This window comes from Antrostomus carolinensis, unplaced genomic scaffold, assembly GCF_000700745.2.
Source record: "Antrostomus carolinensis isolate BGI_N321 unplaced genomic scaffold, ASM70074v2 scaffold19772, whole genome shotgun sequence".
Taxonomy (NCBI): domain Eukaryota; kingdom Metazoa; phylum Chordata; class Aves; order Caprimulgiformes; family Caprimulgidae; genus Antrostomus; species Antrostomus carolinensis.
In genome coordinates, this window is record NW_010299256.1 from 39,626 (window position 1) to 52,624 (window position 12,999).

The 12,999-nt window shown below is 42.8% G+C and overlaps 1 protein-coding gene across 1 annotated transcript in view; it reads right to left on the reverse strand.

The window, feature by feature from the left end:
• Positions 1–829: 829 nt before the first annotated feature.
• LRP11 (LDL receptor related protein 11) overlaps positions 830–12,999 on the reverse strand; it is a gene marked incomplete at its 5' end in the record, with an annotated part of 15,875 nt that continues 3,705 nt past the window's right edge. The window contains 5 exons of the mRNA XM_010162738.1: positions 830–1,205; positions 1,484–1,585; positions 7,516–7,728; positions 8,659–8,784; positions 10,840–10,981. Of these exons, the coding sequence (XP_010161040.1) occupies positions 1,051–1,205; positions 1,484–1,585; positions 7,516–7,728; positions 8,659–8,784; positions 10,840–10,981 (738 nt within the window). The remainder of the gene's footprint in view (positions 1,206–1,483; positions 1,586–7,515; positions 7,729–8,658; positions 8,785–10,839; positions 10,982–12,999) is intronic.

Below are 12,999 nucleotides of genomic sequence, written 5' to 3' on the forward strand. Positions count from 1 at the left end.
TGGACAGTCAAACAAGAGAGACAGCACAGTGTGTGTGTGTGTATATATGTATATATAACATGTACTGTACATATTTTACTATTAACACATCTGAAGTTCACTCACACATATCAATTACTTGCTCTATTCTATGAGAATTTTGCTGGGGTGAGGGCAGGTTGCCAAAGCTTTCAAGCTTTGCAGGGAGCTATGGGATAACCATCAGGAATCCCGTGCTCCGGCATCTCGGGTAAAAGCTGCTGCGTGCTGTTCCCTCATGCCATGGAGAGTGTCGAGCTAGGGGTGGAACAAGCCCTGAGCTCCAGGAGAGACATAGCTCTGGGGTCACACATGACTGCTGTTGAGCACTGGTAAGTCCAAACTCTTCTGCTGAGGGCTTGTATTTTTTCATTCTAGCATTTAGCATGACTCTGTTAGCTGCACAGAAGTTTAAACTACAAATTAAAAAAAAAAATGCTTTGTTCCTTAAATCCCAAATTTCATTACAAAAGCTGGTGCTTAGATAGCGATTGTTTTTAAAAGACAAGTCCTTCAATGAAAATACTCCCAGTGCATCAGGTGGAAAGTACACAAATCAGTCTCTGCTGGACAGTGAAGTAACGTGTTGGTCTGCAGTGTCCCAGGCCCCAGAGCGGAACACAGCAGTGGCAGCTCTGAGAAGAGCAAGGTGGCACAGGCTTCCCTCTACGCCTCAGCTAGGGCTGCTGGCCCTTGGCTACTGAGCTGCCCTGGCCCGTGCCACAGCCGGGACCCTGACTGCTGCAAGGAGGGCAAGGGCACCCCACATCCTGTTTGGGGTGTCCCCACCTTGCAGTATCTCCTGCACAAGAGCCAACGGGAGCTACTCTCTGAAGTCTGAATGCTTCTTATCTTCTGAGCACGGGCACCTACCCACTTTTTTATTTTATCACCAAAGGGGAAGAACATGTTCCTCATCTCATAGGCTTCTTCTACACTTGAAACTCAACTAAAGGTTTTGGTCCTTTTATAGAGGCAGAGGTTCATGGACACAGGAGAATGGGGAGAAAACAACTGACCTAAATCCAATTTTTAGAGATACATCCCATTGATGAGGTAATCAGACTCTTCAGATGTAATGGGTCGAGCTTTTTTAAGCTTCTGTCTCACTAAACGCAGTCTGCAAGCAACCATAAGCAGCAGTAAAGCAGTGATGGCCAAGCCTAAGGCTAAGGGTAACACAGCACCTACAAGGAGGTTAAGAGAAATTGCACTTTATTTAATACAGTGAGAAATCGGTAGAGAAAACCTGAACTTTGTTCTTTAAAAGTACAGCTACTCTATTGCTCAGGTGCTAATATTTGGAGCAACTCATGCTGAGAAGCTAAGCTGTATGATCATCCAAGTTAGGAACAGTTCAAAATATGGAGGTATATTACTTGATTCTTGACTATAGTATCTGGATCTATAGCACCTGAGTAAAAAACTAACATAATTCAAAATGAGTTCACATGATCATTCTTACCTGTTTCTGGGACTGGACGACCACCTCCAAGCTGATCTCTCTTTGGCACAATTATGCCATTCTCATTTTTATCATCTGTTCTTTTCCCTGAGGAACTGTTATCTGCACAAAGTCAAGCAAGATAAATGAATGTTGCAGTTCAGTGACTTGGGAAGTCTTATACAAAGGACACTAGAATTAAATAATGTGAAAGCACTTAAATTTAGAAAGCAAAAACAATTTAAGAACTTCTGACTCCTATTGTAGAACTTGAATTTTTGAAATAATGTGAGACTAAAACTGATGTAAATTCAATTTTACATTGCAAACCACAATGCATCTCAACCAAACACAAGTGGGTCATTTTCCACTGAAAAAAGATGGATATAAATTATCTTCTACAAACTTCCATAATGGGATATAGACCAATCTGAGCTGTTTGAAGTTACGTTGATCTCCACCCTTGGAACTTGTAAAGTGGGAAATGCATAGGTTGGCTACACAAATTACCTTATTTTTGTCTGTTACCTGACACATACAAATGCAGAACATTTATGTACTTAGAACACACAAAAATATTTGGGAAAAACATTTCAAAGAGGATGGCTTGGAGTCACTTCAGCTGTAGTCCAGGCGCTATAGCAGAGCGTTGCAACTACACAAGAAGAGACAACACACAGTTTGCTGGCAAGAAGCATTCATCTTCGGAGCGCAGGAGGCTGCAGTTTTGCTTCACAGGAGTAAAGAGTAAGTCAGCTGGGACTCCCCTCTCCTGCCCTCCCACTGAAGTCCCACACCAATAGCTATGGAGACACTTCACGTAAGAGTGACAGCTTAATCCACCAACACACCCTCGCAACAATCAGATACACGCCCATGTTTTTACATGCAATGACTGTATTTGTTCTTTCCTGATAAATACTGAAGGGCACTTTGTGCTGCGATGTATTTGCGGCAGCCCTCGGAACTGTGACAATGCCAGTGGAAACGCTCTGTGCTACAGGAGCTGTAAAATATGAATGTGAAACGCTGTAATTGGAACGACAGCAAGTGGTGGGCGTTAAGGAAGTGTTTAAGTCAATGAGCTTGGAACACGCACCGTGAGTTAACACCCACTCACCACCAACAGCTCCAAAGTGCTGCAGGACATGTCCCTGTCAGTGACAGCAGCAAATACATGTGACTGTTAACTAAAGCTTACATTTTTTCATTGAAAACTGGCATGAGGTTAGTGCTTACGTCCTCACTCCAAGGCACAAGACAGCCTCCCAGGCTCTGGCTTTACTGCCCTGCAATTATGGCTAGGGGTGCATAAACACTAACTTCATCTGCTAGGGAATGCCTTAGGAACAAGCCGCAGCTCTCCTTCTCGCTCGGGCTCTTTAAGTTGTCCTGGCATGTAAAGGGGATTTAACGAAATCCAAACTGTAAACTGTACTGGCCTTAAGGTACCTGTATGGTACCAGCGCTGTGCAAAATAACCTGCACGTAATTGAGACCAAAACCAGCAGCTGTTTTCTGCCTCTGTCTTCCCTAAATGAAATTAAATATTTGTCTTCATTTTGGAAATACCCAAAAGACATCAGCCCTTCTTAGAGCTGCTCCAGCCTGTATGACAAAGCTAGATCTGAATGCTTGTTCTATAAATTTGTTTCCCTGACATTTGAGTAAAGGGAATATTTAAGCCAACTGCTTGTGAAGACATTTGGCAAATACATCTGGAGAGAAGTGTAGCAGGAAAATTTTGTAAGGGTAGAAGAATAACAGAATCCTTTCAAGAAAGCTTGTAGGGTTTTGTTAAGACTTATGGCTATTCTTACAAGACGGGAGGAGCTATCAGAGTCAGTGCTGCTCAACATCTTATCAACTAAAAACTGAGACAGACTTCCCCAAATAGGTTTAGGAGCCTGACATAAAGCATTTTGTTTTCACTTTCTCTTCAGTTTCTAGTCCATGTCTAGGAACTTGCAATTTATAGCCTTTTCCAGTTACCCTCAATTAGAGATCTAGGTTATGGCTGCTGCTGTCAATGTCTCTGCAGCAAAACATGACTAAGGCTTGGGCACTCAGTCAACTGTTGTAATCCCAGCCCTGAACAGCACTGCACAACAGCTGGCACGGGCAGCCTGGGGAGAGGCAGAGACCCCGTGCCAGGGGAATGTGAAGCTGTTATGGTGATTTATACACTTGACTTGGCTATGCTGGGGAGTGCAACTCTTCAGGCTGCTTGTGAATTCAACCCGTCTGCATGACTGTGTTTGCTAGATTGGCTATTGCTGCTTTGAAACCAGCCCACTGCTCACTCCAGTGTGCTTTGCTGCAACTAGATTTTTGCTACGTTCATTTACAAGTGCAGCAGCGCCAGAATACGCAGCTGGGCTTGAGAGCTCGCCCACAAAAGGATGCCGGGGCACTCTGGAGGCAGCCGTGCAGAAGTGCTGCGCTGGCCTTTGGAGGAGATGCAGTCCAGGTTACTTCACTATGTGGAGATATGTCAGCAAAGGGAAAGGGCTCCTTTATTGACATCAGATGCCTCTTCCTTCATCCACTCCCAACTACATAAGAAAAAGTTTGGCCTCCCAGCTTGGGCAAAAGCAAACCATGAGTGTGTTGCAGAAGCCTCTACACCCTGAATGCCTGAAGAGGTTATCTCCAAGTCGGACTTGATGTTCCCCTGGAGTCACCCTGCTGTAGAGGAATCCCACTGGAAAAGCAGGAGTGCAGAACAAAAGTCAGTCATGATCAACAATGAATTACTTTTGTTTTTATTGTTGTTTTTCTTTTCCCCTTTACTGTGAAGAGATCCCCTGCCAGGTCAGGTAGAAGTTTTAAACAGTCCTTACCTTGGACTTGCATATTTTCACATTTTCATACTTAACTGTAAATCCTTAAAAAGCTTATGTCAAATCAGAGACAAACATGAGGGGCTACTGAAGTAAAGAAAGCAGGTTAAGGGAAATTTGGAACAGAGAAACTGTTAGAAGAAAATGGATTCTGGGACAAATTTCCCTTAATATTACCCTCAAAGGCAGAAAGCTCATTTTCCTGCTGCAAGGAACTATCCCACAGCCCCAAACATTACAGCCTAGTCCAGTTCCTTTTAAAATGGAGAAAAGATAAATATAGTGGTCTTTGACAAGGAGGTCCCTTTATTGGACATCTTTATTGGATTCTCAGAGGTGAAAGCCGCTTATGGGGAGGTAAGTAGCAAAAAGGACCTGTCTCTATGGGTACTGTTACCACCACCGTAAAAAACACAAATGTAAAAAAGAAAACAAAGCAACTCCCCAGTCCTGCAACTTCTTGGGGAAAACTTCTGTTCTTTAAAAGCAGCTGAAAGCTCCTGTATCAAGCATCGTGTCTTGCAGCCACTGAGAATGTGCCATGTGCTGTCTCTAGTAGGTAAATTACCCTTAATATTAACACCTTCTCTTGCTCTGCCTTGCAGTCACTGTATCCAAGAGCATCACATTTTCCTTCCTGGCTTGTATTTCCATGACAATCTGCAAATGCCAACTAAGAAATAAGACAAATGTAGCCCTGAATGGAGCAATCTCAAGTGAAAAGCTGTAACGTGTGCTGCTGCTGTAAAGCCACATCCCTTAATGTGTATCTTAAGTAGACAGCTTTTCAGCATGTTGACATTAAAATCATTAAAGCTTATTTTTGCAATTTATTTATAATAGTGTACCAGGAGCCTGGATGCTTGCAAAGTCAGCTCTAGGCCAACAAGCAACACTATTGTCTTGATCCAACCAAGACCTTTCCAGTGTGACTCAGAGGCACAGGTTCTGCCTTGGCACTAGCAGCGGGTCTGGCACTGTCGCAGGAGACAGTCCATCCCACAGCAGGATTTCTGCCAGTGGAATTGCTGAACTTCTGAGGTGGTTGGTATGATTTCTGCTCAGTGCTCCTTATTCTCCTCAAAAATGTGTCTAGCAGTTATTGCCCTCCTGAACACTTTTCCAGATGGGCTTCATGGAGCTGCTCTAGTGCTTCTGTGTCTCTCATTTTTGTAGCACCTAATTATTAGATTGGGCCTGCAGCCTCCTTGAGATGGCAGTGATGGAGAGAAATCTAATTAATGGATCTGTGTGGATTTTTAGGAATAGGTTAGATGCCCGTCTCCTCAGCTCCTTAAAGATGGTGGTGCTTAACCAGTGGGGCAGAACTCGAATCTCTCTGGACCTCTGGAAATCACTAACGTACAGCACGTGACTCCTATGGAGTTTAAGTGTCTGCATGTGAAGACAGCAACTCGGAGCAGATTTTGGCAGCTGCCCTTGGACTCAAGTACCTAGTACCTCTTCAGGTCCCACCACATGCACCCTCTTTGGAACTGATCTGTAGGCAATGTGAAAACTCGCTGAGCTGATCTGTGGAATCAAACTGTATATGTTCACTTATCAGAGCTGTTTGCTGCTTTCTTGGTTAAAAGTATAGGGCACCTGGTCAGTAAGGACTAGGTCCTTCTATTCTACAAGGAAACTAGAATGATCTTTAAGGTCCCTTCCAACCCTAACCATTCTATGATTCTATGAAATGCTTAAGTATCATTTAACTGAAAATAAATTCTGACTGAGCCTTGTCAAAAGACTGATACTAAAACCATAAGAATTAACAACAGACATGGTTAGCTGGAAATCTTGTCTGTTTAAAATTAAAAAGATGACAACAGCTTCTGGTAGTACACTAATCACTGAAGCCCAAACACATTTTTTTAGTTTTATAATATTTTTTTTCTTTTGCCATCTACTGCTGTGCAAAAGGCTACCTTGAAAGCAAAAACGGTGCAAGTAAGTCACGATGCAATGGGCAAACACAGAAAATGACTATGCAAAAGTGCCATGCTTTTACATGCACTTCCAATTACAACCTCCGATTATAGGTTGCCAAAGTTGGTGACCTCAATTCTGATTTTACTTCTGGATTCACAAGCCCAGTGGTTTTTCAGACCTACTTAGCAGCTGACTTTCCACTGGAGCCTGCAATGCTCTTTGGCAATCTGATGTTCAGTTTGGGTGGCCCTGTATCAGGTGTCACTCGGGACCATGCGCGTGAGAAGGGTTTGGGGCAGACTTCAGAATTTTAAGTCATTCCAATAAGAAGCACCGAGGTCATTGACACTGCCAGAAAAGGGGGAAACACTTGAGAGAGAATTTTACTATCAGTTCCTACACATTCACCGAGGCATTCAAATTCTTGAAGAATGTTTTCACTCCCTTTGCAGTCTCCACAGATGAAGCACAAGTATCTGAAGAAACATGGAAGTACCCTTTACAAGAGTCAGCAGCAGAGGGCACTGAGCACCGCTCTGTTGTAACAACAAAATAGAGCCGTTTATAACTGGCTGCATCTTGGGCAGCAAGAATCATTCCGAACTCTGAAGAAATAAAAGCAAGGCAAAGGTTGGTGACTCTGCCTGTAACATCACTGCACACTGACTCACAACAGGCTTGCAGCCACTATGGAGAATACTACTGGGGACCTGGGGTTGTTTGTTAACAAAGACTGAGCCTTCTCTACAGTGAGAAAAGATTCCTCCTGTGCTGGAAACACACTTCAGAAAAGAAGTATCTGTAATAATCAAGATATTATTTCAGGGGAAAAAAAAGTCATTGATTAGCACCAGGAGAGATGCAATTACTCTTACCCAAGTTGAACAGTAGTTTTTTATGTTCTACTGAAGGTATTCCCTACAGATTTAAAGAGGATATATATTTTTATATATTGGCTTACATAAGCTGAACCTGTGTCAGAATTTGTATTTATCTCACTGCACATTTTATTTAGCTCAATGCACTCCTTAAGAGTGTATACTTTTCCTAGCATTTCTACATTTTAACTTTCTTTTTGCACCTGGTAAGAACCAGACTTAACTTTATAAAGCAATACCTAGTTGTAACTTAATTATTACAAGCTGCTTTTGCATTTTGTACATTTGCAAATTTTTACTCTTAGCCAAGCACCAAAAGACAATTTAATTAAATTTAAGGTGCAAGAAATTTTCTTCCTCTAAAGTTTTACTGAAACTGGTTCACTTCAATTCTTACCTGGCACAAATCCACTGATTTGTTTCTTTGGTCCCTGAGAAAGCGATTGGTTAGACATGTCTGCATCCACTGAGAGAAGTGGTTGATTTCTGGCAGTTGCTTTCAGGGTGTTTTCTGCAGAGAAGTTTTCATCTGTGTTTTCTGTCAGTCCCAAAGTCCTTTGCTGGGTAGTGTCGAGAGCCACGTGAGTCACTGTCTTCCGGCCTGGGCTGACTGTGTTAACAGAAAAAAAATCCTAATTTTTATATAGAATTGAAGGGAATGGGAATGTTCTGATGGAAGACCTGGCAATATGGGCCTTGAGGCAGGCTAAACGAGTTCATCAGGTTCAGACATATGATGAAATGTGAGTTCCAGATGCATAGCAAGTTACCAATTGCCCACTGCCAGTTCTCAAGCAAGAGTATACACATGAACCCTAAAGTGAAATCCAGCAACTGAAATATCAGTTGAAGAGTGGTTAGCCATCGTGCCAATTCCCCTGTCAATGATTTTTGTTCACTTAGCTGAGCATGGACCCATTTTGAGGATGACTAATGAAAGCAAACAGAGCAATGGTGAATCAGCTGGTTCTATGTGCTCACATTCCCAGTGTTTCACATTCTTGCAAGTACGTAACTGCATTTTGAAGTATAGCTCTGAGACACCCTTTCAGATCCCTGTTCCCTTGAATGTTTTCTGGAAACATTCAAGGTCAGGCTGGAGAGGGCTCTGAGCAACCTGATTTACCTGAAAATGTCCCTGCCCATGACAAGGGGGTTGGACTAGATGACCTTTAAAGGTACCTTCCAACCCAAACCATTCTATGATTCTATGATCAAGACCAGGGTCCTTGTTTCCAGAATCATCATGCAAGTAAAAAACTGACCTTTTAACAAATATTGAGAGCTGTAACAGAAAATCTGTCATTTGGGGACTCTGGATAGTTTTGATATGCTTTGAAGAAAAGGGAGTTAGTTTCTGAGCATCTGCTGTATGCAGACATGAAACCTTCCCACATACTACTTCCAGCAAAAGGCTCTATGGTGGGTGCGAGCTGCTTGCTTATGGGAAGAGAGGCCACAGAAGGAACATCACTTCCCTTTGATCATTCAGGCTGTGGTTACCTTCACAGCACACACTGCTGTGGCCTGGTGCACTTACAGTTCTGGCAGAAAGTTTCGTCTGATCCATCAGGGCACTGCCTCACGCCATCGCAAGCAAACGTGATGTCAATGCAGCAGCCATCGTCACAGATAAACTGGTAGCGAGAGCAAATCCCAACACAGGCTGTTGAGAAACAATTCTCAAATTACCAAAATCCAAGCAGTAAATACTGAGTCAATGACTAAAATCTGCACTACCAAGGAAAAAGCAAAACCACACTATGTCAAGAAGGACCATGAACAAGGCAGAAAGTTGAAGAAAGGGCAGGCTCAGCTATATGATGCTGTATTGACACACAAGCTAATATAGCTCATAGCTGTTCCCTGCACCCTCATCACTATTCTGTCAATCTCTTTACTACAGGAATACTCAACCTGGAGGCTGTAGCACCTTGCACCTTTTGCAGCACTCCTACAGCACTTTAAACTCTGCTGGCCTAAGCTGAAAGGAGAACTTCCCAGGCTTAAAAGACCCAAAACAGTCCTGAAAATAAATAAGGACATCTCTACGGTTGTAACTGCATTTCTCCAACACCTAATTCCCATTCTGTAGTTCTGCCAGTGTTATTTTATGTGCACACATAGGGGCTATATGGGATCTTCTATGGCATGTTTTCTGCAACCTCATTAAAATACTAAGAGAATGCTGTTTATTTATCCCCACGAGCAACCCACTGACTCTGATACAGCACATGCCAGAACAGGAGTGAGCACAACGTCTCACAAGTGACCTTCACTAGAAAGAACTGGTTGCTGCCTGCTTTAATATTTAGATTCCCCTGGAAATGAAGTGTCCCTGGACATGCCATGTTGCATACTCAAAGCTTTCCTGATATCCATTGTGACCTTGTAATTATAAAGTGTTTACCTACGTGCTTTTGTCTTTCCAACAGCAGTGTAGTTCACTGCTTGTAAAGCACTTTCAGATTCAGTGCTTGGTTAATGGTGTAACAGCAAATCAATTTGCACAAGCAAGTCACAGCCTTTGACTGTTACCCTGCTATGTACCAAAAAGCTGCGCAATGCTAAGGAAAGCATGCCAGGAACACAGGTGCCTGTTTAAAACCCCTAAAATCATACTTAGAAAATGCATCTCCCAAACTTCAGTGCTAATAATAGCAGCAGCCTTGCATGCACGAAGGCACCATAGACTGGTTTAACTATAGCAGTGGCACTTGAATTGCAAACGGACTTGGGGAATTAGAAAAAAGGCAGCAAATCTTCTATGTGCCCCACCCAAAAGATACCAGAGATACCCACAGCAGCAAATAAATAAATCAGGAAACTCTCTGGCTGCTTTAGCTGAATTAAAGAATACAACTCTATCATCCATTACTGGAATACAGGCATTACTAAACAGACTCGTAACTGGTTTTTGTAATACCAATTTATCGCCACTGGGACCACCCTCTCACGCAGAGATATTGCAATGGTGTAGAGCAAAGTTTTCACTGATTCAGCTGAAGATAGTGACAATGCTATTTAACCTTTACTTCATCCCAGAGCAGCAGATCTATATTAGCAACGCACTAATTACAACGTAATTAGAAGTTGCTACATTAAAAAGCGCAGAATTGTCAGCCACTGAAACATAACTTACTTTCTACCTTTCATGCTTTTTACATCTCGAGGTCAGAGTTTTAAAATGATGGGTCAATTCCAGTTTCGGTTTCCACTGTAACATAAGGCTTCAATGACAACCATTACATAGAAAAGCTTAAATGCATGAAAACAAGAAACCATCCCATCTTTTAGACTACAGATGCAGGCCAATACTATTATTAGTTTGTGTGTCACACCTACTATTAACCGCTTTTAACTGGGTCTTCCCTACAGCCCAAGCCTTGTTGCGTTCCACGCACTGTCTGACTATACAATGAACTGGTAGGGTGTGATGCCTACACCGGTATTTCATTTTTCTAACCCTGCACGCTTATTAGCAATACAAGGATGAACCTTTTAACGCCTGAAAGTATTATTGCTCTAACAAGCAAGCCATGCTTGCTCACTTCCTCACTTTGAAACAGTGATTCAAAACTGAAAGAGATGTCATTATGTAATGACCAAGGGCAAAACAAAGCACTAGAAATGGAAAACAAGATTCTGCCTCCATTAAGACCCTTGTTCTGAATACCATACGCAGGCGTCACACAGGCAACAGCTCCAGTCATTTTCTCACCTACTGCAGAATGAACCATGGGCAGAACGGTCACAGAGACGTTATCAGAGCTCCGCTGACCTGCAGTGTCTGTCACAGTCAGCTGGAAAATGTACCCGCCCTCCTGGACGTGAGATAGTTTCAGTGTCCCTGGTTGTGGTACCTGATTAAAGAAACACAGAGAAAAAAAATATATTGGTATAAAGGATCTGTCCATAAATATCTAGCAGTAGGGAGCTCATTTCTGCACAATGCTCTTCACACAGATTAAATGCTTCCCTTCAGTCTAGCCAGCCCACTCAAGCACGTGTATCAACATGCAACAGTCTGATCTTTTCTTTTGCATCCATTTGTAAAAATAAACACATCTAACATTTATGTACTGATTTTCATGGTACACCCAGTTACCTGGAGCTGTGGATCTTAGCACTGGAAAATAAATGGAAACATACATCTAACTCAATTATTCAGTAATTAGAAATGTAATTTTAGAGGGCAGGCAATAAAATTGGAGTATTTTGCTCTCTATGAAGTTACTCTGTAGACAATATGCATTTACCCACACAAGTTACTTTTGCTATGTATTGATTTATGATAAGGTGACTGATAGGATTGCTTTATTATTAAGACTGCCCCCCTCTGCCCAGTATGATATTTGATGTAGTCACTTACAACTTTTACAAATTGGTAGACTGAGTTTTTCCATGCCCCACATTGAATTTCCGTGCCTTGCTCTGAACCAGAAATAAGTTAATCTACAGTGAGTGACCTGAACATTAGGTTTCAGAAAGTCATGTGATACAAATACAGAAAAAACCTAAACTGGATTAGATCATTGAGAAATTAATAAAATAACTGATTTTACGATAATTTAAAACAGGTACCAAAATGGCATTACTAGTACAATAGTCATTTAGAAGTAAGTCTGCATAAAATGAGTGTGATATTTCACAGAATCACAGAATCACAGAATGTTGGGGATGGGAAGGGACTTCAAGAGATCATCCAGTCCAATCCCCCTGCCGGAGCAGGAACCTAAACAATTTTACACAGGAAGGTGTCCAGGCGGGTCTTGAATGTCTCCAGAGAAGGAGACTCCACAACCTCCCTGGGCAGCCTGTTCCAGTGTCTGTCACCCTCACTGTAAAGTAGTTTCTTCTCAAGTTTAAGCGGAACCTCCTGTGTTCCAGCTTCCACCCATTGCTCCTTGTCCTATCGCTGGGCATCACTGAGAAGAGCCTGGCTCCATTCTCATGACATTTGCCCTTAACATATTTGTAAACATTAATTAGGTCTCCCCTCAGTCTCCTCTTTTCCAAGCTAAAGAGCCCCAGCTCCCTCAGCCTTTCCTCATCAGGGAGATGCTCCACTCCCTTCATCATCTTGGTGGCTCTACGCTGGACTCTCTCAAGGAGTTCCCTGTCCTTCTTGAACTGTGGGGCCCAGAACTGGACACAGTATTCCAGATGCGGCCTCACCAGGGCAGAGTAGAGGGGGAGGAGAACCTCTCTCGACCTACTAACCACACCCCTTCTAATGCACCCCAGGATGCCACTGGCCTTCCTGGCCACGAGGGCACAGTGCTGGCTCATGGTCATCCTGCTGTCCACCGTATTTGTAAATGTTGAACTTCTTTTAAACCTTGTGACAATTATCAGTCACAAGTAACTCCAGCTGTCTGAGAATTCAGTAACATACACTTCAGTAAGTACAAAAAAGTGCTGCAGGTTTATTGGACATGTAGTGCATTTTTACAAATGAAGCACACAGGGCTATTTTTATAAGTAATTGAAAAGTACATCAAAATCCTCTGTGATTATCTTTAATATTAAAAATAAAATTCAATAAAGAGCTTTGGTTTGCTTATTCAAAGTTGCTTTTCAACTTTGAATAAGTGGAACCTGATGAGGTTTAACAAGAGCAAGTGCAGAGTCCTTCACCTGGGGAGGAATAACCGCATGCAGCAGTACAGGTTGGGGGCTGACCTGCTGGAAAGGAGCTCTATGGAAAAGGACCTGGGTGTGCTGGTGGACAGCAGGTTGGCCATGAGTCAGCAGTGTGCCCTTGTGGCCAAGAAGGCCAACACTGTCCTGGGGTGCATTAAAAGGAGCGTGGCCAGCAGGTCAAGAGAGGTTCTCCTCCCCCTCTGCTCTGCCCTGGTGAGGCCACATCTGGAATATT